This window comes from Lithobates pipiens, unplaced genomic scaffold (genome assembly GCF_037356315.1).
Source record: "Lithobates pipiens isolate NorthernLeopardFrog02 unplaced genomic scaffold, aLitPip1_a1.2 Scaffold_6, whole genome shotgun sequence".
In the NCBI taxonomy this organism is placed as follows: domain Eukaryota; kingdom Metazoa; phylum Chordata; class Amphibia; order Anura; family Ranidae; genus Lithobates; species Lithobates pipiens.
Genome location: NW_027507881.1, coordinates 5,975,509 through 6,003,137, shown reverse-complemented (window position 1 = coordinate 6,003,137; position 27,629 = coordinate 5,975,509). Strand labels below are relative to the sequence as shown.

The 27,629-nt window shown below is 47.1% G+C and overlaps 1 protein-coding gene and 1 non-coding gene across 3 annotated transcripts in view; both read right to left on the bottom strand.

Moving 5' to 3' along the window:
• The window catches only part of LOC143958209 (TIMELESS-interacting protein-like), a 57,397-nt gene that overhangs the window by 1,657 nt on the left and 28,111 nt on the right, over positions 1-27,629 (bottom strand). For both annotated transcript variants that reach the window (XM_077467684.1, XM_077467685.1), the window contains exons 5-7: positions 23,018-23,140; positions 19,069-19,132; positions 15,220-15,411 (exon numbers count right to left, since the gene is read on the bottom strand). In XM_077467684.1, coding sequence (XP_077323810.1) covers positions 15,220-15,411; positions 19,069-19,132; positions 23,018-23,140 — 379 coding nt within the window. The remainder of the gene's footprint in view (positions 1-15,219; positions 15,412-19,068; positions 19,133-23,017; positions 23,141-27,629) is intronic.
• Positions 15,511-15,641, bottom strand: LOC143958265 (small Cajal body-specific RNA 14). Its single transcript, XR_013270111.1, has one exon.

Below are 27,629 nucleotides of genomic sequence, written 5' to 3'. Positions count from 1 at the left end.
AACTTATTTTGCTGGGCTGGAAATCTGCAGAACCCCCAGCAGTGGCGACCTGGCTAACCCATATGGACAGGACCCTTATCATGGAGAAATACATCTATCAGCACAGGGGATGCCCGGGAAGGTTTGAGCGCCTGTGGTCACATTGGCTGGATACACCTGGGCTAAGTCCAAACGAATTAATATTGTCCAGATTACTGTAAGATGTGTGGCAAAGGGCGGACAAGGGATGCTTAGCCCGGAAATGTTATACCTGCTGGGGAACTTTGTGCGATTATGGGGCGGAGGGAGGAAGTCCTGGGCTGATGTATTGCTGGTATGTACATTGACAATTGTGTATCAAGCGGATGTAACTGTGCACTGGAAATTGCTGTATACCTGTAACTTCAATAAACACCTTTTTGATTTAAAAAAAAAAAAAAAAAAAAAAAAAAAAAAAAAAAATAAACTTGGATCTACTTTTCGACCAGCTGGACTTCACCCACTTCTACCTGGAAGATGCCTGTGGCAGGAATCATCCCGGTGCTGTTTGTTTAGGGGCGGCGGTCGGTTGTAAAAAGAAATCCTAGCGGCTCACTATTCGTTGGATTGCTTTTACTAGCCTCCCTCTTCCACAGCTCTCTTGAGCTCTCCCGTCCCACCAGAAGACCCAATCAAGCAGCATGTCGCTGGCTGAACAGACAAAGAAAGAGCCAGGATTGGCTTTGATCGGCTCTCCGATATGGTATTATTATACAGGATTTATATAGTGCCAACAGTTTGTGCAACGCTTTACAATATGAGGGCAGACATTACACTTACAATACAGGAGGAATCAGAAGGCCCCGCTCGTTAGAGCGCCAGACCTGACATCACGTCCAGTTTACCTGGATGTCAACCGTGCCGTTTAAAGAAAAAAAAAAAAAGCATAACAAAAAAAAACACAAATGGTTTTTAAAGGGCAGGAGAGGGATTTGGGGTCTTTATAGACCCCAGATCTCTCCATAAAAGAGTATATGTCACATGGATTTTTTTTTTTTTAACCCCTTGCCACACAGGCTTATTCTGGCACTTCGCTCCTACATGTAAAATTCATAATTTTTTTGCTAGAAAATTACTCAAAACCCCCAAACATGATGTTTAAGAAGAAACCCTAGAGCAGTGATGGCGAACCTTGGCACCCCAGATGTTTTAGAACTACATTTCCCATGATGCTCTGGCACTCTGCAGTGTAGTGGAGCATCATGGGAAATGTAGTTCCAAAACATCTGGGGTGCCAAGGTTCGCCATCACTGCCCTAGAGAATAAAATGGTAGTTGGTCGTTGTAATCTTTTATTTCACATGGTATTTGCCCAGCAATTTCTCAAACTTTTTTTTGTCTTGTTTTGGGGGAGGCGGGGATTGTTTCATGCATTAAGAAAAAAAAAAAAAAAAAGACAACCCAATTTTTTTGTAGAATGTGAAATATGTTACGTCGCGTAAATAGATACTAAACATGTCATGCTTTGGGGGGCGTGTCCGGATGTAACGAGAGCAGGACGTGTTTCAGTGGAGCTCCGCCATCCTGATCCCATCAGCATCCATCCTGGGCCCTATTCTGCAGGACAAGTCTCCACGCTACCACTACCTGCCGCCCGTAGCCATCTGCAACAGCCCTGGTGATTATTGCCCCGCTCGGCCGCCGATCGGTGCATTTTACAGGGCCGTGTCCGGCCGCCTCCTCTGTGGATCCGCCGCCATCTTGCGGCCTACCTCGCTGCCGTCCCCCCCAGGCTCCGATACTGCTCTCTGCGGGAGGAGAGGCAGTGCACTGCAGCGCACACACATTGCGGTCGCCCCTGGGACAGTGTGCGGCGGTGTGGGGGCTGGATGGACCAAATAGATCCCGCAGAGCCGCTCCGGAGTGCTCGAGGCCGCCGCCATCTTGCGGCCCTGCAATCGGCCGCCATCCTCTCCCTGGGACTGCCTGGGGACCCTCCTGTTAGCCTCCCGGGACCATCGGAGGTCCCCTCCACCCAATCCAGCTGCTATTTACGGGACCTGACCGGCGGATGAGGTCTGGCGAGACGGATTGGCAAGTAGGTCCTAGCGGCCATCTTGGGGCCTGCTCTACATCCATCATCCGCGGCCTGGGGTTCCGCTGTCTGCGGGAGGCGGGACACCGGCTCTCTCTACGCCCGCAGGAGATTCCAGGACGAAGGTTGGTCAGGGAGGGGGCCGGGGGGAGAGGAGGGGGATCTCTTATAATCGTCACTGCAGCATCATAGTGTTGCCCCCCCTAGAGACTGCCGCTGTGTCCCGGAGGTGACTGTGCCACCCCCCCCCCCCCCCCCCCGTGTACCCAACAGCACAGGTACTGCTCTGCCCCTTGTGTCTCCCCCTGCTGAAGTTGTGCCCTGCTGGAGGCCCGGACCCCTAAGCGAGTAGCTCACCCACTCCTATCCTGATCTGCAAAGAGAACCTGGGTGCTTGCTGCCCCTTCCAGTTGGTGACGGGCTCTTCACCGTAACATCCCCCAGGATCCTCCCTCACCGCAGGGTGAACCTCGGATGGGCCACCCTAAGACCCGCTGTTCTAAATCCAGCTCCAGGACCCCACGTGCCTCCCTGCCGGCCGCTGCCTCATCTTCAAGGCGCTCCGCGGCTGTGATGGCGTCTGACGTGTGGGAGGCCGCGGATTCCGGGGAGGTGGGGTCTCCCACGGGAGCAGAGATCTTGGCAGCCATAACATCCTGTAAAGAAACCCTGACAGCCAAGATAGACTTTCTGAGTGTAGATGTTGGTCTCATCCGCCAGGACATGGATAAGTTCCGCTCGCGTGAGGATATGGTCCGCTCAGACTCCAGGGAAGTGAAGGCCCTGCAGATTCAGGTGAAGGCGCTGCAAGATCGTGCAATTGATACTGAAAATCGCCTGAGGCGCAACAATATCCGCATACTTGGACTTCCTGAAAGAGCTGAGGGCCCTAGGCCCGCTGAAGGACTCCTGTCCACTTTGTTTAACCTGGGGGAGTTGCCACCCACCTTCGTGGTGGAGAGAGCCCACAGGGTCCCGCCACTCCCTCTGGGGCCGGGTGCACCCCCGCGCCCCTTCCTGCTGCGGCTGTTAAATTACCGTGACAGGGACCGGATCCTTGCGGCGGCTCGTGCCATGCCTGAAATCAAGTATGAGAACACCAAACTTCTATTCTTTCCAGACTTCTCTCAGGAAGTGCAGCAATGACGCAAGTCCTTTACCGATGTGAGACGCCTGCTCAGAGAAAGAGGAATTCGTTTTGGTCTACTGTATCCCAGCAGGTTACGAATTACTGACGGTGATAATACCCGCTTCTTTGACACCCGGAGGCAGCGTGGCTGGATGCCCGCTGAACATTTGCGGTCGGGGACTTGGACTGGCTGAAAGTGATCGCCGGGGGGGGGGGTAGCAACGTATACCTCTTCTGCAATGATTCGACCCGGGTAGGACCCTGGCAACATTGGTGCTTTGTTCCCGGCCCTTTCTCCCCATTGAATCCAGATTTTGCCTTACAGTTTGTTTATTCTCCTGCATAGTGGGATCTACTGTGATTACTCCTGCCTAAGGAGCTCCACTGGAGGCCACTGAGTTGCCCACTGTTTGTGTGAGACGCACCCCCTGTCTACTGCTGCTTCCCCCCCCCCCCCGTTCTCCTTCCAAGATTGGACTCGGCTTTCCAAAATTGGGGCGGATTCTACTGGGAAGGACTGTACCCACCTGTGGCCCACCATCCGGGGGCCTCAGTGAACTGAAAGTTCTAAAGTTATGGGAAGAAACCCCACATCGGTTTGTATGGGTAGATGGCCTAATGTTTTGGTCTTCGACCTCAGTTCTTGTGACGTTGGGGTAGGGTTTTATATGTTCTGTGGGGAGGGGTTTTTTTGTCTTAAAGCTAAGTTTCAATTATGTGCTGTTAGACTACTACAAAGTGTGTATACTAAATTTGGGTTAGCCTGCACCTACTGGTTGCCTTGGATCATCCTGTCTTTGTTTCCCCCTGACGTCCCATGATGGCCCCCTCTGATACTGAGTCGCTAACTATTCTATCGTGGAACGTCAGGGGACTCAACTCCAAATACAAGCGCTCGCTGTTATTTCAATATTTAAAATTGCATAATCCCCACATAGTCCTGCTGCAGGAAACGCATTTAACTGGTAGTAAGGTTCTGGCTCTGAAAAAACCCTGGGTGCGAAGGGTGCTGCATGCGACCTACTCCTCGTATTCTCAAGGGGTGTCGATACTGATCAGTAAGCGAGTGCCATGTCTGATCCATGAGGTTCACTTGGATCCCCAGGGGAAATTTGCTATGGTGGTATTGAGCATCTATAATAAGAAATATGTTGTTGTGAACATGTACCTGCCTCCTCCGAGCCAGGTGCAGGTTTTGTACACTTTATATGAGAGGTTGGCTCCGCATTGCCCGGCGTGTGTCCTGTTTATGGGTGACTTTAATGCCACACTGTCCCGGGACTTAGATAGACCCTCCCCACAAACGACTTTCAATCCTGATCTTGGTTCGTGGGCCCTGACAACTGACTATCAGGAGGTGTGGAGGTGGCTTCACCCCCAGGATAGAGCATACTCCTGTTTTTCCTCCACGTTCAAAACGTCCTCCTGCATTGATCTGGCATTTGCAAACGATCTCCTCCTGGCTAATGTCCAGGAGGCCAGCTACCTTCCCTCCGGTCTATCGGATCACCACCCCCTTAAATTGGTTATTAGGACCACCAAAACAAGGAGTAAAGCCCTTTGGAGGCTACAACCCCATTGGATCAATAACGGAACAGTTCATGACAGAGTTGCCCCCTCCTTGCAGGATTACTGGGTGCGCAATGCGGGGTCAGCCTCCCTGGAGATGACGTGGGATGCTTCCAAAGCCTACGGTAGGGGACAGTATATTTCTGCTGTGGCGGCATTCAAAGCGGAACTTGGGGACAGGGTATCTGAGTTGCAGCACAGGGTTGAGGAGGCTCTAGATCAGTACTCTGCCTCAACGACGGTCCCCAATTTTGAGCACCTTTTGTCGCTCAGGCGAGAACTGCATCTCCATGTCTCAAACACCACCAGGCTGGGGATACAAGACAGCAGGCAGAAATACTTTGAATTTGGAGATAAGAATAGCAAACTACTAGCTATGCTGGCGCAGCAGGACAGGTCTGTAACGGTTATTCCCGAAATACTCACGGAGGACGGGGCACTGGTTACCTCTCCAGAGGATATTTTAACTGCGTTCACCAGGTTTTATACCTCTCTGTATGTCTCCTCACTACCTGACTGTTTTGACCCTGCACCAATGACCTCATTGTTAGATACGCTGGCATTGGGGTGGCTCTCTGATGTGGAGCGACAGCGCCTTGTTTCGGAGATTACGCCAGAGGAGGTCACAATGGCCATCGGGTCCTTCCCGGCAGGGAGGTTCCCGGGGCCGGATGGGCTACCCATAGAGTATTATAGAGCCCACGTAGAACTCCTTGCCCCTAGGCTGGCTCAGATGTATTGCTCTTGTCTTCAGCAGGGCTCCCTGCCCCCTTCCATGAGAGAGGCCCATATTGTTCTTATTCCGAAGCTTAATAAGGACCCCAAACAGTGCGCCTCTTACAGGCCGATAGCTCTCCTCAATTGTGATTTTAAAATATTGACTAAAATACTGGCCATTAGAATTAATAAAGTAATCAAATCTCTGATTGATTCTGATCAAACTGGCTTTATGCCAGGTAGGTCCACGGATATCAATATTCAACTGTTTTCCAACATTCATGTCCCCCACGATAACCAAGGCACTAGGACTATTGCCACCCTTGATATGGAAAAAGCATTTGATACGGTGGAATGGGTGTATCTGTGGGAGGTGCTTAGAAGAATGGGTTTCCCACTACGGTTTATTGACTGGATACGCACATTATACTCTGGTCCCCTGGCATGCATTAAACTGAATGGCTCCTTGTCTCCTTCGTTTCCCCTGCAGAGGGGCACCAGGCAGGGCTGCCCTCTTTCCCCAGCCATGGAACCTATTGCTGAGGCTCTTCGGAGTTCGGCTGAGGTCCGTGGTCTTCGGGTGGGCTGGCTGGAGGAGAGGGTGGCTCTCTATGCGGATGACCTTTTGCTCTTTTTGAATGACCCTGGTGACTCTTTGCGGGGCGCACTCGGAATCATGGATGCCTTCTCTGTCTTCACCGGGTTGAAGGTGAATTGGCATAAGTCTCAACTCTTCCCGGTGGACGAAGAGGCCAAGACCTCTCCATCCTCTACCACGCTGCAGTGGGTGGATAGGTTTACCTACTTGGGCATTATTATCTCAAGAGAGAGCAAGGACTTTGTTCGGCTTAATCTTGAACCTGTTTTGGTAGGGATCAAATCCAAATTGAAGTGGGGCAATCTTCCCCTCTCCCTTATAGACTGCATTAATCTTCTAAAAATTAAGATCCTTCCCAAGCTTACGTATATTTTTAGGAACTCCCCACAATGGCTGACTAAAACCTTCTTTAACTCTCTGAAACAGCTTTTCCTCTCCTTCATTTGGGGACCCAGGTCCCCTAGATTCAGATATACCACTCTTACCAGGCCTGTGGGTAATGGGGGGTTGGCTCTTCCTGATTGCCACAAATATTTTTTAGCTACTCAGCTTGTGACTGCCCACTGGTGGTTGCGGCCGGACCTGACCAATGCTGCAACGGTCCTGGAGGCAGCTATCGTGGGGTCTCTGGAGGCCTTGGGGGGGTTGATATTCAGGGGACTAAAAACTCCTCACTGCCTCACCCCTTCTATGCGCACCACTATTAGGGCCTGGAGGGTAGGGGAGGCGCTGAGGGCATCCCCGCCTTACTCCTGGTCTCCCCACACCCCCCTGTGGCTGAATCCTAGCCTCCCGCAGTTTAGTACCATCCCAGACCCACAGGCTTGGGCCAAATGTAAAATCCTGACTCTTGAACATATTATCACTAACGGGGGACTTACTCCCTTCCATATACTACGCACTAAATTTAATGTGCCGGCGTGGGCCCATTTTCGTTATCTTCAAATAGCACATGCGTATCGATGTCAATTTTTAGATCAGTCGGTCGTGCTAGAATACTCTGAGCTTGAATCCATCCTTCGGGTAAAAGACCTGGAGAAACCCATGTCTCAGCTTTATGGGTCCCTGCTGGTCGCTGCAGTCCCGGAGTTGTCCTCCCTCCGCAGGAAATGGGCGGAGGACATACCGGGGTTGGATGATGATGACTGGAGGGAGGTTTGGGATTTTCCATTCTCCCCTTGCATCAGATGTCGCCGACGCATTCCTCGGCGTGCTGGCGGTGCTCCTATCGGCCAGGAGACTTCATTCACATCTTCTGGACTTGTCCAGCAATTGTTAGTGGAAGGAGGTTCTCCTGGTGATAGGCAGGACTACTGAGATCATTATCCCTTGTGATCCTAAATACTGTCTGCTGGGGTTAGTGGAGCAAATGCCTCTCCTCAGAGCTAGGAAGACACTTATATCCTTGTTATTGTACTATGCACGAAAGGCCATCACCATGACCTGGAAGCAATCGTCTCCCCCCTCCATCAAATTCTGGAAAAGCCTGGTGAACGCTAGTTTGCCCCTCTATAAGGCCACCTACTCGAGCAGGGGTTGTCCCCAAAAATTTGAGAAGGTGTGGACCTGCTGGTTAGATGACATCACTACGGCAACTGATGTAGTGAATAATCCATAGTTCTCTATTCAGGTCAGAGTGAGACGATAGGTTGACCCAAATGCCTTGATGATATTTTATCCTGTACATATCACACTTAGCACAAATCCTCCTGCAATACCCTCTCCCCGCATTGGGGTGTAGCTAGTTAAGGTTGTACTGTTTTGACCTGCCCTGTTGCTGCATCAGGAACAGATTGTATGTTAAGAGAATATGTTCTTATGTGGCCTGTTGCCACATTTGAAGGTTTACCCCTGCGTGGGAATTGTATAGCCCCTGCGTGGGCAATTTATATACCACTGAAAACTCAATAAAAATTGTTTAAAAAAAAAAAAAAACATGTCATGCTTTAAAACTGTGCACACTTGTGGAATGGCGCCAAACATTGGTACTTAAAAATCTCCATAGGCAACACTTTTAAAAAATGTTTAAGTTACCAGTTTAAAGTTAGAGGAGGTCTTGGGTTAGAATTATTGCTCTCACTCAAACGTGCGGCAATTCCTCACATGTGGATTAAATGCCCTTTACAAATGTGGGCGTGATGTAGGTACGAGTTTGCTTCTGTGTGCAGAGACAGGGGGCACTTTTATTTTTGCACTTTCCCTGATGTAAACATTCTTGTAATAGGAATAATGCATGACAGGTTCTATAAGACCCCACATCTCTCCTCCAAACTGGAAATAAAAAAAAAAAACAAACACCAAAACACACACGGCTTTCCAGCCGAGTACAAGGCAGTGTTTACAACTGCTAGGCCGGCCGTGATTTCATAACCTTATGCCCGGGGCCTCGGAGACTGCCGGGGACCATCTGGTTCTCGGCATTCTCTATGGTGAACTTCTGCCACTGGTAGATTCCTTCTCGCTGATCGCACAGATCAAGCTAGTAGAAGCAAAGGACAGCGGGGGGAGGGAAGAAGACGAAACAGTCGTCTAAATGATGCCATCTAAATGATGCCTGCAGCTGCACCCATTATCCAAATATCCCCACTCAAAGCCCAGTACAACATATGACGTACTGTGGGCAGGAGGGGGTTACGTTTATAAAACAAGGGAGCCGCGCGGTCTCTTTAACTAGTATAAGAGCAGCTGGCACAGCAAGAGATCAATTTGCAAAGTGAGGAAAACTAGATGTACAATAAAATGCAGCGCTAATGTGATGACAGTGGAATAAACCACAAAAAATAAAAGTATACTGAATGCAGTGACCTCATACATATATAATAGATTGTATCTATGTTCTGTAATAGAATGATCAAACAATCTCTGTGTGGTTATATAAACAGTTATGCAAAACTGACTTAAAAGATAATGAGAGATAATAATGCGAAACAAAAATGAAATGAATATACATAAGTGAATATTAAAGTCCATGAACAAATAATTATAGTGACATGAGGACTTTGAAGTAAATGCTTGGTGCAGAGTTTGCCAGTAGATAATCCACCACCGATAAGTATAAGGCTTACAGAAAAGTTGAACCCAAATAGGCATACGCCTAATCAGTCAATAAAGCTTGTGGTGTAATACACCCAGGGGAACCATACATCGGCACACACAGCATCCAGTTGAGGATATAGACTCCTATAGTGCTTCACAGCACTGCTTCCAATGGATATCGATCGGAGGGGTGATGATCAGAAAATCTCTCTCAAATGATGTGCTCATAGGGAGAAGAAGGAATAGGCGATTCCATTTCAATACAAGACATTTATTGTATGTAAAAAAAGGGACATTCACATTTTATGATGAGAAAAAAAGCGCTTTGTAGTAAAAATATGAAAAGTAACGCAGCGGCATCAGCAGAGCCCGTCCCGGCACGTTTCGTCTAATATGACATTATCTGGGGTCACCCAGATATAGATAGATTGGGTGTTTTAGCAAAGAAAAAAAATTGTTACATGTAAACAAAAAGTGCCAGAAAACACTTGGTCTGGGAATGGGTATAAAATCTATATGTATCCAAATGGGTTCTGAAAATAGGAATTTTTTGCTCATCTTTTCCTGGAATCAATTGGGGGAACACGAGGTTTTGAAACTTCAGATTATACTGCCCTTTGGAACGCCAAAAAAAAGCAGTCCCGACTAAGGAGTAGGTGCAACACCACAAACTATCGGCAAGAAGCCCAAGAAAACATCAGAAACCTGGGGAATGCCTGCAGCTCAAAAGGGCCACCTGAAGGAGTATACTCAAAGATGGCATCAGATGAGACCACAACATCCACCTGGTAGAACCTAGAGAACGTGTGAAGAAGAGAACAGGTGGCATCCCTGCAGATCTGGGAAGCAGATGCCCGATGCTAAAAAGCCCAACAGCACTCACAGATCTTGCAGAGTGCACCATGGAGGGAATAGGGGGAACCGGTTCCTTGAGACCATAGGCTTGAATGATTGTCTATCTGAGCCAGCTAGAGATGGTGGAACAAAAAGCCAACCTTATAGGGTTCATCTGGAGTTACAAAAAAAGAAGGAAGGAGGAGGGGTCAGTAGTCCTGAAAGCAGCAGTGGTTGAAAGATAAACTCTCACTGCCCAAACCACATCTAGACAATGGAGGAAAATATTTTTATGAATGGAGTCAGACAAAGGATGGGGAGTACGAGTGGAGGCAGGAATCTCTAATAGGTTCAAACAAAAGTTTCTAAAGCCCAGACAGAAATCTGGTTCAGATTCCACAGCGTTACATAGAAGACCCTCTTTACAAAAAAGGTCCCAAAGAGTGAGGCCAGTGATCTAAAAAAAAAAAAAAAAAAAAAAAATACAGAATAGAAATGCAGAAACCTGACCCCCAAAAGTCACATACTGGTCCAAACTCAGCTGTAGGAAGGAGAGAAGATTCATGCTATGGAACCCTGGACACACACCAAGTAAAGTGCGACTTCCCTGTCCGGATCTTGTAAGGTGCACACTTCCTAGCTTTTAAGCATTGCATGTGCTCATGGACTTCAATTTTCCATCCTGCTTCATGGTAACTGGCTTTAACAGTATGGATGTTGGACCTTGGGACAGAAGATCCCAATGATCGAGTAGAGCCCACAAGACTGTCTTCTACTAGGTCAATGTACCACATCCCACTGGGCAAGTTTGGAGCAATGAGGAGCAGATGAATACAAGCCATCTTGATCCTATGTAGAGGACAGGATCTTATCTAATTCTCCTCTCATGGTACACCACCGCCGTGGCATTGTATGAAAGAGTCAGCACCTGTTTCAAGTTCTCCAAAATGGGAATGCCAGGAAAGCTCAGCAGAGCCAATACTGGGTTCAGCAATTTAGTGAATACTGGAGGGGCAGAAGAGGGGCGAAAAGACAGGGACACAAATTACTAGTACAGAGATCCCATGACAAAGGAATGGAAGACTGATTGCCAAGAGTTGCAGGTAAATAGGAAGCTAACAGAGACGAAGACTTTGCAATCCGTTCTTTAGGGGAAGATCAGTGCCCTGATTATCAGTGCAAACGTTGTGCCGACAGGCTTTCCGGTTAACGGCTCTCCTTTCCTCCCACAGACACCGTGTGAGAAAAGGACTGCCAATAACTGACAAGTCTGTTTACATGTGATCAGCTGTGATTTGACACAGCTGATCACATGGTAAAGGGCCACTGGGATTGGCCCTTTACTGCAGTTTGTGATCAGCTGTGTCCGAAGGACACCGGTCACAGGAGTGCGTCTGATGTGCGCGAGATGGGATTCTGGAAGGACGTCTATGGGCGGCTCCTCTGAGAACTGGATGACCGTGCTGTAGCCGTCTTTTGGCTATAACCATGGTCAGGAAGATGTTATGGGATTTTGAACAGACAGACTTGGCAGAGCAAGATCACAGCTAGGATTGGATGAAGAGCTGGACTCTGTTCTTACTGGCAGGCCCTACCCTCTTACCCAAGCCTATCTGTGACCTTACATTGCCAAGTCATGCATGTCTGCTGAAAATTCTGGAAGAGCACTCACGCAATAAGTGACTGGAAGTGCTCTCTAGAGCTCTTCTAGAGAGCACGTCCAATCAGTTATCGCCCGAGTGCTCTACCAGAATAGTAAGCACCCCGTTAGAGTTGGACACTACCAGATCCACGGTGGGATCAGACAAGTTCCCCACAAAATCCTCACTAAATGGAAACAAAGCGAATAAAAAGAGAAAACGTTGGAAAAGAAGGTGCAAAGGGTAAGTCTTTGCAGCCATAGCAGTTGTAAACGACCCAAGGCTGGAAACCATACTGACAGAAACAGGCTGATTATATATATAGTTTCAGAGTGGTGCACATCTCATCAATAAGAACAAGATCATTATTTTGAAATAGCAATACACTACTGCTCCACATGGTAGAGAGCATCATAATCAAAGTCTCTGCAGCCCATGGCTCAGAAGCTACTATGGATGTCAGGATTCTGTGGTAGTCCTTGTAGAACACCAACCCAGGGTTCCCCCGAGGCGCGGAGTCTAAAGCTGCAGCCTGCTTTTCACCAGGGCCCCTGATGGTGGGGATAGACTTTCAGCAATCTGGAACCAGGTCGCAGCCCCCCAGGTACCCCCAGTTGATGATAGAGACCACTCGCGTGTACAGATGGCAGGAGACAGAAGTGGATCCAGGAAACGAGCCAAGGTCAGGCCAGGCGGCAGACAAGCACAAACAGAAGATGAAGCCACAGTCGGTATATAGGAAGTCAGATAATGAATATACATAATACTAGGCAAACGAGTTCAGAGAACCAGGAAGTTGCTCAGGCAATGCGGGCTGCACTGAGCAGGCCTTATTAGGGAAGCAGACAAGGAGGAGGGCCAGGATAGAAGGAAGGGAAGGAAATAAAAACCCAAAGAATAAATAGCAGGTGATACCCATAGGTGAGAACAGAAGCCAAACGCCATGTGTGAATAGAATCGGAGAACTAGCAGAACCACTGCAGCAAGGAGGTAAGAGATACACAGGCAGGAAACTGCAGGCTAAACCTCTGACACAGGCAAATCAGATCTAAAAATGTGAAGGAAAGGGGGTACAGCGGAACACTTGTGACCTCTGCAGTCACTAGGCGATTTGGGCACCATTAGTAGGCGCTCTGAAAGCGGCAGTGTAAGTCACAGTAAAATGAAATGCACTCAGCAAATAACCAACAGAACCTGAAAAACGCCATATGCCGAATCAAATACCCCCTTCAATTGCCGGGAGGCGAGGCTGTCACATGGTCCGAAAACCCCCGATCGAAAGCTCTCGGCACAGCTCTGTTGGCACCATTGCTCGCAAATATGCAGCCGATTGGAACCAAGGCCTAACCATCAAGAGGCCGCTTAGTTGCCCACGCTCAGCGCCAAGGGGTTAAGTGAAGTTTAACCCTTTCGCTGCCAGGTTCGTACATCGTACAGACTGGACAGCGGGTGTTTGTTTTTTGTACACATTCCAAGGGCTACAGCCACCGGGATTGTGTGCAAATCTGACAGACTCCTGTCTGTCAGGTGGAAGCATTCCATCGCTCCGCTGCCACCCAATTGCTTCCACACCCCCCAGCAACCCGACCATGCAGATCAAAAATGTGGACATTTACAGCGCTATTCACCTAAGAATTTTTTATTGATACATTTTTTAAGTGTGGAAGCAGGTGGTCACGTAGTGTTTGTCACACTGAATTCTGATCGATATGGGTCACTGCATTTAAGAGCTTTTCATTGAAAAGGGCCCTTATAGTAGCCAGTGGAATCATTGCTGTCAACCCATGCTGGATGCTCTCCTTTTGCTGCGGTTATCTACCATCCAGCTCTATGCATATATTTTGTGGCCTCTAAAGCCTCGTACACACAATTGGGATTGTTGGCCAACAAAGCGCCAGACTTTTGTCCGAAGGGCGTGTTCCAGGAACTTGTCTTGCATACTAACGGCACACAATTGTCGGCCAACAAACACGAATGTACCGACATACTATGCTGAATTTCAGCTCTTGAGCACCACCCTTTGGGCACCTTCTGCTAATTATGTGTTTGGTGAGCACTGATTCCGAGCATGCGTGTTTGTACTTTGGAATTCTGTGTGACGGACTTGTGTACAGACGATACGGAAATCTGACAACAGACAGTTATCCCCTGAAAATGTACTAGCCTGCCATCCAACATTTGTTGGCGGAAAGTTGGACAATTGTGTGAATTGTGTGGTTGGATTTTAGGCAGTCTGTCATCACACAATTCCCTGTCAAAAATCCAATTGTGTGTACAAGGCTTTACTCTTCCATTAGTGAATGCGAGCAAGCCGTCTCTGTTGCCTTCTCCTTGATAGCCACTGATCTTCTGTGGGGCTTGAGGTCTGGATTGAGCCGAGACCCGTGTGGTCTGCACCATTACCTGTCGGTCTGGACATCCAGTCATGTTCATATATTTGATTGCTTCCACTTCCTTATCCCCTGATGAAGACTTTATATAAGTTGAAATGTGTTGGGATGACTTTGTGGATATACAATTAATTTTAATAATTTCACGTATCTGTAGATTGTAGGAATGGTATAAAATCAGGACGTGAATTGTCTAGACCAGTCAATTTTAAACCTGTTCAATAAAAGCCCATCTACTTTTTATACATCAAATTTGTAATTGTGCGATTTCCAATGCTGCAACAAAGTCCCGTGGGAGAGATCTTTTGTCTAGGGCCATTATAGTACTTCAGTATATATCTGCAAGAGGGTAAAGCTCAGCAAAGTGACAACATGACAGTTAGACCTTGTTTACACATTCTTTGCTCTCTGAACTGCGATCTACATTTGGATTGCTCTTTAGAGAGCATTTGACGGGCAGTGAGAGCTGTATCATCTCCTCACCACCTGTTTTAACCCCTTAAAGCGGTATTTAAAGTTTTGCTCTTTTTTTGGTAAAAAAAACAAAACAAACATGTTATACTTACCTGCTCTGGGTAATTGTTTTGCAGAGCAGCCCCAATCCTCCCCTTCTTGGGTCCCCCTGCTTCCAGGCTCCTCCCCCTTGACCAGTGCCCCCAATAGCAAGCCACTGGCTATAGGGTCACTAGCGCGTGCTCACATCCATAAAATACAAAGCCGTAGCTCTGTCCCACCCCATTGGCTCACTGGCTGTGACTGAAAGCAGTGGGAGCCAATAACTCCTGCTGCTGTCTCAGTCAATAAGGACATGGAGTCCTGGGACAGCTGAGGCTCTTGTGCACATCTCTGGATTGAGAGGGGACTCAGGTGAGTATTAGCAGGGGCTGTAGGGGGGAGTAGCACACAGGTTTTTTACCTTCACGCGTGGAAAACTTTTAGCCTTTACAACCAATTTAAAATGCAGGACTACCTTGTGTACAACAGACTGCATTGTGCACAGTTGAGAGGCAATTACGGTGCAGCCCCGATTCACTTAAATGGGTCCGGTACAGCAGGCCCACTAATTGTAATAGGGAGTATTTTTGCTGTAGCCATGAAGAGACGCACTGTAGCTATGGCATGTGTACACCCCTGGTCTCTGCAGCTAAAGGGGGTGTAGTTGAGGGGCACTAAAAACACAGCTTAACTGCAGGGTTTTACTGCCCCACCCCCCAAAACAATTATAAACGAGCCTTTAGCGTGTGCAATTTATACCCTGGCTATCTGCTAGTGCCTGCATCTTCTGCATTCTCTTCTCCAGAGCCAGAAGCCTGTTCTTCTCTATCCTCTGTCTCGTCTCTTCACTCAGCTCAGTGGTGCTGGATTGTGACAAAGATGGTGCAGAGGGTTCTGGGAAAGCTGGGAAGTCTTCAGAATCAAGGCGGTCATCTTCCATCTGTACAACAACTGGAAAAAGATAACAAAATGCAAAAAAGTATTCATAAACACACCGCAGCAAAGATATTAAAACCAGCTTTGTTAATAATGAGACAAAGTCTAGCATGTAATGTATGGAACCATCGCACAGAAGCCCCAATGCCTGTAGAGGTTCTGTCGGCAGGAACCGTTTTATTTTGTGGCAGTATTAATGTCACATCAAAATTACTACATCGATGCAACACAGAAATATCTGCCACACAATATTTCAAAGTTTAATAAAACATATCCCTAGGTAAGGGGCCACCTAAGAAAATCACACACTAAGGCTGGATTCACACCTACGGCATTTTTTGTGCTTTTTGCATTTTTCAGATTTGTACAACAGAACGTGTTCCATAGGAAACCATGGTAAATGGACTGTAGTACAAATCTGCAAAAAGCACAAAAAAATGCCATAGGTGTGAATCCAGCCTTAGGCCCCTTTCACACTGGGGCGGTGCGGGCGTCGGCGGTAAACCGCCGCATTTTTAGCGGCGCTTTACTATCATTTTAGCAGCGGTATGCGGGCGCTAGCGGGGTAGAAAGGGTTAACCCCCGCTAGCGGGCAAAAAAGGGTTAAAAACGCCCGCAAAGTGCCGCTGCAGCGAGTGAAAGGGGCCGTTTTATTTTCAGGAGCTACACAGGCGCTATTTTTAGCGCTTTAGCGCCTGAAAACCACCTCAGTGTGAAAGGGGCCTTAGAAAGCCATCAGAGAAATGGATCATCTCTCAAAAAAAAAAAAAAAACACACATCTACAGGTTTAACATCAGAATTTGCCAATTATTTAACCACTTCAATACAGGGCATTTATACACCTTCCTTACCAGACCAATTTTTAGCTTTCAGCGCTCTCACACTTTAAATGCCAGTTACTCAGTCACGCAACACTGTACCCAAACAACATTTTTATCATTTTTTTCATACAAATAGAGCTTTTTGATGGTATTTAATCACCACTGGGTTTTTTATTTTTTGCGACATGAGTGAAAAAAAAAAAAAAAAAAAAAAAACACTTTTTTTAGTTTCTATGATAAAATTTTGCAAATAAGTCATTTTTGTTCACAAATTTGGGCCAAAATTTATACGGCTACATCTCTTTGGTAAAAATAAACCAAATTAGTGGATATTATTTAGTCTCTTTGAAAGTTATAGAGTCTACAAGCTATGGTGCAAATCATTGAAAATTGATCACATCTGATCACACCTGATGTACTGACGGCCTATCACATTTATTGAGGCCCTGAATTGTCAGGAAAGTACAAATACCCCCCAAATGACCCCAAAGTGTATTCTATGAAGCAGTATCAGTCGTTTGAACGGTTAATTTTTTTTACACAAGTCTTCAGAAAACGTGGAAAGAAATTAATTTTTTTTTTTTTTTTTTTTTTTTTTTTTTTTACACACAAAAGTTGTCCATTTATAAGATATTTCTAACACATAGCATGTATATAGCAAAAATTACACCCCAAAACACATTCTGCTACTCCTCCTGGGTATTGCGATACCACATGTGTGAGACTTTTACACAGCCTGGCCATATAGAGAGGTCTAACATGGAAGTGGTACCTTCAGGCGTTCCAGGAGCATAAATGACATCTCATTTCGTTCCTATCCATCACACTTTTGAAGGTCCTGGAGCACCAGGACAATGGAATTACCCACAAAATTACCCCATTTTGGAAAGCAAACAACCCAATGTGTATTCTATGAGGCATGGGCTGCAAATAGGCACTCGGGTACTCAGATGGGCTGGGACAGGTACTTTGATGGGTGGTGACAGGTCCTCTTTTATTGGAGGGGGGGGGGGGGTAATCAGTGTGTGTTGGTGTGTACACTAGGCGGTTTACGAGATGTTCCCGCAATCTCCTCCTCACACACGATCAGTGTGTGAGGAGGAGAACCCGGTAACATCTCGTTACCGCGGTTTGTTTACATTCTGTGACCGGCTGTGATTGGACACAGCCGGTCACGTGGTAAAGAGCAAATTTCATTGGCTCTTTACTGCGATCGGGGTTGAGCTGTGTCAGGGTGACAAGCCGCATCCCCGATCGCCGCTCTGCATGCACCCTAGGCGCGTGCACGAGCGCTGTAACGGCACAGAACATGTGACCGGCTGTGATTGGACATGGCCGGTCACATGTATCTGGGGGGGGGTGGATGGGGCTGGCAACCACACAGATCGGGGATGGGCTGTGTCCGAGGGACACACCTCATCCACGATCGCCGCGCTGTGGGCCCCCGGGGGCCTGCAGGAGCGGCAAAATACAGAGGCCGTCATACGATGTCCACCCAGGATGGGAGATCCCATCTGTGGCCGTCATATGACTATGGCCAGGTATTGAAGTGGTTATATATTTACATAAAATTGGTCTAACTTGGACCAGTGTAACCCATGGTTTTTGCCATACCTGCAGGATCCCCCTGGAAGCCACTGAATTGGACAGATCCTGTGCAGAGTAGCCCAGCATGATGCACTATGAACACAGGAAGTCAGAATGCTCAGCACGGGCGCCATTTAGAGAATGCTTTGCATGTTCTGAATGAATGCAAAGCATTCTGAGATTGGATGAGGTGGAGCGCCCTGCCTCTCCACCTGGTCCAAATCAAAGATCACTTTACAATTCATTCGGAAAATGCAAAGCATTCTCTAAATGGCACCCATGCTGAGCATCCCGACTTCCTGTGTTCATAATGCATCAGGGCATCCACAAAGCGTGGAACCCGAAAGGCCAGTGGAAGTCACTGGAGTAGCAGTGTCCACGTGATTACCAGCTTCCAGGGGGATCCCACAGGTATGGCATTAACCATAGTTACATTGGTCCAAGCTGGATCAATGAGATATATATATATATATATATATATAGTCTTCTCTTCCTCCTCTTTACAGATCTTTTGAGTAAATTTATACCTTCCTAGGTGAATGCATTTTCGAAATATTGGCCAGGACCTAAAATTTCTTATACCCTCTGACTGGCTACGGACCCCATTGAGGACCAAGAATCCCTGTCCAAACCTCTCTCCTCCATTTAGCGTTGTTCTGAGTGGAGTCCCCCAAGATGGAGGCTCTTTGGGAGGCCGGGAAGGGTTGATATACCTACCCTAGAAAGGGAAGACTGTTTTCAGGCTTGCTCGAAGTTAACGCTCTCCTCCTGGGACAAAACGTATTCAGATGGCATTCTTACATAGGGTGTACTATACTCCCCAGAGATTGCACAGGATAAAAAGGTTGTCAGACTACCCCTGGTTCACGGGCAACTGTTAGCACGTTACCATATGTTCTGAGACTGCTCAATGGTGTCAAAGTTTTGGGATTGCCAACCTCCATCGGCAGTTGATCCTTCCAGTCTCCCCCCGAACTGGCGCGGTTTGGCGTTTGGATGCCAAGCAGAGGCCACAGTACACTAAATTGCTGGTTTCTTACTTGTACAAACAAATGGCCACGGCCCCCACCTGCAACCGGCCTTTGCAGCAAGGAGCACATGGAAGGGCAACGCATGCAAAACAAAACCAAAGAAAATTCCCAGCTCAGCTCAAGTGGAAGTCATCCATCCTCCTGGTAAGAAGGGTTCTACTATAAATCTGCCCTGACAAAGCTAGGAGAGTCACAGTATGAATATAAAGAATACAGCGAGAACAGGAAATACCTTCATCATTGACATAGTCTTCATGGACGATGGGCAGATCCATCCGAATTCTTTTTAGGCAGGTCTGAATAGTGACAAAATATCAGTATTAAAATTTAAAATACACATGAGCATACAATTTGTTTGAATAAGAGGAATTTAGAGGAGTAAAGATGCAGATAAACATAAAAAACTGTGCCTGCTGGACTTGGGGGTTTTGCAACGGCTACAGTTTTAACCCTGGTGGGTTTTACTTCCTCTATTTCCCTGCAAAGGTAAAGCATAATGGAATGATATGCATTGCATAGGATCAGCGATCTTGTGACCACTGTGATGGGCTGCCACATCGTGTCAGGTTTCCCTGTGTGTGCGCGTACTACCTAAAACATTTCACATCCCAACCAGCTGACTGTGGGGTTTATTTTAGTGATGGATCTAAATTTTGGCCTCTGAAAATTATTGGTCAAAAATAGGGTCATCAGTGCTGTGCTGAAAAAATAAAAATAAAGAAGTGCTGACAATGGCTCCTCCAAATGCCTGTGATTTTGCAGTGCTTATGGTGTTTTCATAGATCACGGGACTCAAAAAAATGCATCAAAAAACGCAACACAGGTGCATTTTTTTAATGCGTTCTTTCTGCCTTTTCAATAGGGAGATGCATTTTTGGTGCGGACCAAACATGCAGCAAGAAGGATTTTTAACCACTTCAGATCCGCGCTATTGCCAAATGACGGCATTAGCGCGGACCTACATTTCCGGGACGACGTCTATTGACGTCGTCCCGGTTACGAGCGGCCTGCGCGCCCCCTTAGGGGCGCGCGCGGCGCGCTCTGTGATCGGCGAGTCCGTGAGACTCGCCTGATCACCGATCCGTGTAAGGGGTCGATCCCGACCCCTTATCACGTGATCAGCTGTCAGCCAATGACAGCTGATCATGTGATAGAACGGAGCCGGTAATCGGCTATTATTCCTCCTCGCGCTGACAGCGCGAGGAGAGAAAAAAAAAAGCCGATCGCCGGCGGCCGTGATCGGGACATCAGTCCCGATCACGGCCATCAATACAAGGGACCACCTGCCACCTGCCTGTGCCCACCTGCCTCCCGCAGTGCCATCCTGAAATAAAATAAAAGCAAAAGTAAGTGCCCCCCGTCAGTGCCCACAGTGCCACCCCACAGTGCCACCCCACAGTGCCACCCCACAGTGCCACCCAATCTGCCTCAAAGGTGCTGCACCCCAGTGCCCCATCCGTGCCACCCATCCGTGCCACTTATCCGTGCCACCCATCCGTGCCATTTTATCTGTGCCCATCTTTGCCCATCAGTGCCGCCTTATCTGTGCCCATCGGTGCCGCCTTATCTGTGCCTATTAGTGCCGCCTTAACTATGCCCATCAGTGCCCACCGGTGCAGCCCATCAGTGCCCACCGGTGCAGCCCATCAGTGCCCACCGGTGCAGCCCATCAGTGCCCACCGGTGCAGCCCATCAGTGCCCACCGGTGCAGCCCATCAGTGCCCACCAATGCAGCCCATCAGTGCCCACCAATGCAGCCCATCAGTGCCCACCAATGCAGCCCATCAGTGCCCACCAATGCAGCCTATCAGTGCCGCCTAATCAGCGCACTTCAATGAAGGAGAAAAATGACCCGTTTGCAAAATTTTATAACAAACTATTAAAACATGATTTTTTTTTTGCATCTTTTTTTGTTTGTTTAGCAAAAAATAAAACTCCGAGCTGTAACTAAATACCACCAAAAGAAAGCTCTATTTGTGGGAAAAAAATGATAAAAATTTCATTTGGGTACAGTGTTGTATGACCGCGCAATTGTCATTCAAAGTGCATCAGCGCTGAAAGCTGAAAATTGGTCTGGGACTGAGGGGGGTTTAAGTGCCCAGTAAGCAAGTGGTTAACATCCCTTTGCACCAGCTCCCGCCCTCTTTTTAAGGGGTTCAAAATTCTGGGCTTGTTACTGTGTGACCGCCGTGATTGGAAAACTCCCGATTGTAAGAAGCGATTAGGAGCTTTTCGCGAGCTGCCGTTCACCACGCCAGGAGCGCGCTCTAGGCATACGCAAAGATGCAGCCCCTTGGCACCAAGATCCGGCCGCATATTTGCTTGCACTCGGTGCCTAGGGGTTAATAAACCACTTCAGCTCCGGGTGATTTATACCCTCATGACCAGGCCATTGTTTTTGCAATAAGGCACTACGTTACTTAACCACTTAACAACTGGGCACTTTAACTCCCCTTCCTAACCATATGCATACCACAAATTACACCCCAAAACACATTCTACTACTCCCGAGTATGGCAATACCACGTGTGAGACTTTTACACAGCATGGCCACACAGAGGCCCAACATGCAGGGAGCACCTTCAGGTGTTCTAGGAGCATAAATTACACATATCATTTCTTGACTACCTCTTACACTTTTGAAGGTCCTGGAGCACCAGGGCAATGGAAATGACCCCATTTTGGAAAGAAAACCCAATGTATAATGAGGCATAGAGTCTTTTGAAAATGTAATTTTTTTTCTACAAGTTTTTAGGAAAATGTGTAAAGAAAACTAAATATCTATATATATGTGTGTGTGTGTGTGTGTGTGTGTGTGTGTGTGTGTGTGTGTGTGTGTGTGTGTGTGTGTGTGTGTGTGTGTGTGTGTGTGTGTGTGTGTGTGTGTGTGTGTGAGGCAATACCACATGTTGGAGACTTTTACACAGCCTGGCCACATACAGAGGACCAACATGCAGGAAGCACCATCGGGTATTCTAGGGGCATAAATGTCAAATCTAATTTGACTACTTTTTACACTTTTAGGCACTGTAGTGGCATGGATAAGCCGTGAATGTGGATAGCTGGGAATGACGGAGGATGGATGGGAATGGCGGAGGATGGATGGATGAGTATTGCTGAGTATAGGTGGCCGAGCATGGATGGATGAGTATTGCTGAGCAAGGATGAGTATTGATGGGATGAATGGATGAGTACCACAGAGCATGGATGAGTATGGATGGATGAGTACTTTGAGCATGAATGGGATGGATGCCTGGAATGGGCAAAGAGCAGCACTGTAGGCAGTACACAACCAGCCCACAGCGCTGCAGCACCGATAGGTACGGGGAAGGGAGAGAGAAACCGGACACGACACTGGTTTGTTTAGAAGCAAAAAAGACAGCGTGATCAGCTGTCAGCGGCCATTTACCATGATCCGTGATGCGCAGGGTCCTCTGGACCCAGCGGTCACTGATATTCCAGGGGGCGCACGAGAGCAAGATTCTGGTAGGATGTCCATTAATGCCCTCCTAGAATAAGCCGACCGCTCTGTAGCCATCTTCCAGCTATGGCCTGGATGGCAAGTTGTTAACTGACAATTGCGCAATCATGTGACGCTGTAACTAAATAAAAGTTATGTAATTTATTTCCCACAAACAAAGCTTTCTTTTGGTGGTATTTGATCGCCTCTGCGTTTTTTTTTTTTTTTTTGCACTATAAACAAACAAACATAGTATGAATCATTAACCACTACTCTCTAAATACAGTCTTTTAGCCAGTACAATGCCTGCCATGAAGCAAAGTGTTGTGGCTACAGCCTATGTACAACCCCAGCCAATGCCTCTGCAGCTAAAGGGGAAGCGGTAAAGACACAGCTTAACTGCTGGGATTTTAATGACCCCCAACTGCTAGTGTGAACAGGCCCTTAGTGTTTAGTACTCTTGTTATATGGCAGTGATGGCCAACATTGGCACCCCAGATGTTTTGAAACTACATTTCCCATGATGCTCAACTACAATGCAGAATGCATGGGCATCATGGGAAATGTAGTCCCAAAACATCTGGGGTGCCAAGGTTCTCCATAACTGTTATATTGGTTTAGAAACCAGAGTGTTCAAAATTAACCAAAGCAGGTCAGGTGCTACATGCATTCATACATTACATTGCAGTTACTATATCTTACATTTATACTGCTCACTTACCTGCACCTCCTTTTTGTTCCCCAATGTTTCTAAGCGATTTAGGAAATCCTCAAACTTCAGCTTAGGAAAAAGTCGGTGTGCCCAATTCTCCATCTGTCTGAGCAGAACCCTCAGATCCTCAGCCTAGCAGACAGAACAAGTTGTGGGTTTATGAGAAGTACTTTAGTATAACAATTCCGTTTATAATACAAAAGGCTACATAGTGACGCAGAAAGGACTACACTGATTAAATGAAAGAACATACAATTTGAAGAAGGTTTCTGTAATAGAAGTCCCCGGGTCACACAGGAATACTGCAAATTGCTGGATGAATAGGTTTCTATAACCACTTAAAAAAGTGGAAGTAAAAGTTGCACACATTACTTTTACCCATAAGTAGGCTTACCTATACGTAGTGTAAAATATCTTATAAATGGCTCCTAAACGGTACATGTTTAGGAGCCATTTATATTACATGCCGCAGTGACGTCACTGGCGCATGCGCTCTGAAGGAACGGCTGCCCCGTGCTGTAATCAGTGTCTCCCGCATGCACGAGAAGTCATCACAGCTCTGACCAGTCACAGAGTCAGAGCCTGCGAACCTGGAAGCAAGATGAGTGAAGATGGAGGCCGCTGCAGCTACGAGATCTTGGTGCGAGAGGGCTTTGTTTTAAAGGCAAGTATGTGATGCATACTAGCACATTATGCCTTTTTTTTTTTTTTTTTTTAATTACTCATTGCAAGGTAAAAAAAAAAAAAAAGAAAGAAAAGAAAAGTCCAGCAATTTACGACCACTTTAACCACTTTCAGACCGGACCATTTTGCTGGTAAATGACCAGAGGTCTTTTTACACTTTGGCACTGCGCTGCTTTAACTGGTAATTGCGCGGTCATGCAATGTTGTACCCAAACAAAATTTGCGTCCTTTTCTTCCCACAAATAGAGCTTTCTTTTGATGGTATTTGATTGCCTCTGCGATTTTTATTTTTTGCGATATAAACGTAAAAAGACCGCAAATTTTGAAAAAAAATGATATTTTCTACTTTTTGTTATTAGAAAAATCCAATAAACTCAATTTTAGTCATACATTTAGGCCAAAATGTATTCAGCCACATGTCTTTGGTAAAAAAAAAGTCAATAATTGTATATTTATTGGTTTGCGCAAAAGTTGTCACATCTACAAACTAAGGTACGTTTTCTGGAATTTACGCAGCTTTTAGTTTACGACTGCCTATCTCATTTCTTGAGGTGCTAAATTGGCAGGGCAGTACAAAACCCCCCCAAATGACCCCATTTTGGAAAGTAGACCCCCTAAGGAAATTGATAAGAGGCATGTTGAGCCCATTGAATATTTTATTTTTTTGCCTCAAGCGATTGAATAATGACAAAAAAAAAATATTTTTTTTTACACAAAGTTGTCACTAAATGATATATTGCTCACACATGCTATGGGCGTATGTGAAATGACACCCCAAAATAAATTCTGCTGCTTCTCCTGAGTACGGGGATACCACATATGTGGGACTTTTTGGGAGCCTAGCCGCGTACGGGGCCCCGAAAACCAAGCACCGCCTTCAGGCTTTCTAAGGGCGTAAATTTTTGAGTTCACTTCTCACTACCTATTACAGTTTTGAAGGCCATAAAATGCCAAGATGGCACAAAACCCCCACAAATGACCCCATTTTAGAAAGTAGACACCCCAAGCTATTTGCTGAGAGGCATGTTGAGTCCATGGAATATTTTATATTTTGCCACAAGTTGCGGGAAAATTACAAACTTTTTTTTTTTTTTTTCCACAAAGTTGTCACTAAATGATATATTGCTCACGCATGCCATGGGCATATGTGAAATGACACCCCAAAATAAATTCTGCTGCTTCTCCTGAGTACGGGGATACCACATATGTGGGACTTTTTGGGAGCCTAGCCGCGTACGGGGCCCCGAAAACCAAGCACCGCCTTCAGGCTTTCTAAGGGCGTTACAGTTTTGAAGGCCATAAAATGCCAAGATGGCACAAACCCCCCCCAAATGACCCCATTTTGGAAAGTAGACACCCCTAAATTTAGGGGTACACTAGTGAGACTAGGTAATAAATGGCGGGTGCCCTGAAACTATAAAAAAATAACTAACCAACCAGCGTCACCTGTAACAGTTATATGGTGATCACTGGTGAAAGGGTTAACTAGGGGGCAATCAGGGGGCTTTATGCGGTAGTATATGGGGGTCCCTGGCGCTATAAAAAGCTGCGGCGAACCTAAATACCTACCTGCCTAACTAGCGTCACCTGTGACACTAATACAGCGATCAGAAAAATGATCGCTTATTAGGCTGGGTTCACACTGGAGCGATGCGGGAACGCCACGAATGCGCGGCGGGTTCCCGCATCGCATGCCTCCCGGCGGCAGTTCACACTGCCCTATGCGAACTGCTGGGAGTGTCAGTGAAATGTTAATGACACCCCCAGATCAGTTCGCATATCGCAGTGCGATCTGCAAACTTGGATCGCATGGTGTGAACACCCATGCGATCCAATTCTGCTGCGGACCAAAAAAAGGGTCCCGTGCGAGTTTGCGGCGGGTGCGACACGAATTCAGCCATACTATCTGTATAGCTGAACTCGAATCGCACAGAGATCGGATGCGATTTGCACTGCAGTGCGAATCACATCCGTTCTCATAAACCGCTGCAATGTGAACCCAGCCTTAGTGACACTGGCGACGGGGGGTGATCACGGGGTTAAACCTTTATTGGGGGGGTTAGGGGGGTACCTTAGAACTAAAGGGGGCTAACCCTAACTGCCCTAACAGTTATTAGTCACAAATGACACCCGCCGGGTGATCAGGGGGTTAAACCTTTATTAGGTAATAAATGGTGGGTGCCCTGAAACTATAAAAAAAATAACTAACCAACCAGCGTCACCTGTAACAGTTATATGGTGATCACTGGTGAAAGGGTTAACTAGGGGGCAATCAGGGGGCTTTATGCGGTAGTATATGGGGGTCCCTGGCGCTATAAAAAGCTGCGGCGAACCTAAATACCTACCTGCCTAACTAGCGTCACCTGTGACACTAATACGGCGATCAGAAAAATGATCGCTTATTAGGCTGGGTTTACACTGGAGCGATGCGGGAACGCCACGAATCCACGGCGGGTTCCCGCATCGCATGCCTCCCGGCGGCAGTTCACACTGCCCTATGCGAACTGCTGGGAGTGTCAGTGAAATGTTACTGACACCCCCAGATCAGTTCGCATATCGCAGTGCGATCTGCAAACTCGGATCGCATGGTGTGAACACCCATGCGATCCGATTCTGCTGCGGGCCAAAAAAAGGGTCCCGTGCGAATTTGCGGCGGGTGCGGCGAATGGCTGAACTCGAATCGCACAGAGATCGGATGTGATTTGCACTGCAGTGCGAATCACATTCGTTCTCATAAACCGCTGCAATGTGAACCCAGCCTTAGTGACACTGGCGACGGGGGGTGATCACGGGGTTAAACCTTTATTGGGGGGGTTAGGGGGGTACATTAGAACTAAAGGGGGCTAACCCTAACTGCCCTAACAGTTATTACAGTCACAAATGACACCAATGCAAAAAAAAAAAAAAAAAAAAAAAATGACATTGGTGTCACTGTGACTGGGGGGCAGGGGTAATTGGGGGGGTGATCGGGGGGGTGTGAGTGTGCCTGGCATGTTCTACTGTGTGTGTAGAGTGTTGGTGCAACTCACCGATCCGCTCTCCTCCGTGTCGGAACGAAAAATACCGACACGGAGGAGAGAATACATCACTTCCTCTCCTGTGTTTACATTACAGGAGAGGAAGTGATGTCACGGGGGATTTCTATTCGTCGGGAGCGATCGCGAGGGGGTGGCCATGAATGAATGGCCGCCCCCTCGTCCCGGATCGCTCCCGGACGAAAACCGACCGCCGCAGGCACCGACCCGCGGGAAGGCAGGGACGTACAGGTACGCCCATATGCCTGCCCGTGCCATGCTGTCGACGTACATCATCGTGCGGCGGTCGGCAACTGGTTAAGGCCTGCTCTGGACACTCTTTGTTTACAAGTAAAAATCTGGTTGTCTCTAGAAAATTACTAAGAACCAGGGCGGATTTGATTTAAATCATTTTTAAAGAGCTGTCAAAAAAAAAAAAAAAAAAAAAAATTATATATATATATATATATATATATATATATATATATATATATATATACACACACATGTATGTATGTATGCATGTATGCATGTATGCATGTATGCATGTATGCATGTATGTATACACACACACACACACACACACACACACACACACACACACACACACACACACACACACACACACACACACACACACACACACACACACACACACATATATATATAAAATTTTTATGAAATTGGTTCCGTTGCAGTTAGTGTCAATGTGTTTTAGGTAGGATAGGGGGGGAAAAAATGCACACTATTGTATACGAGCTGAACTATGGGTACAAACCACAAAATGACATACACATACGTGGTATCACTGCGATCCAGTTTGCAAGTAACAGTGGTAAGCTGGGAGCGCAGGGCGAGAGCCAGAGGTGGCGGAACAGCGTTCCACCACAGCCATGCTGGAAAAAAAAAGCCTTGGATTGAGA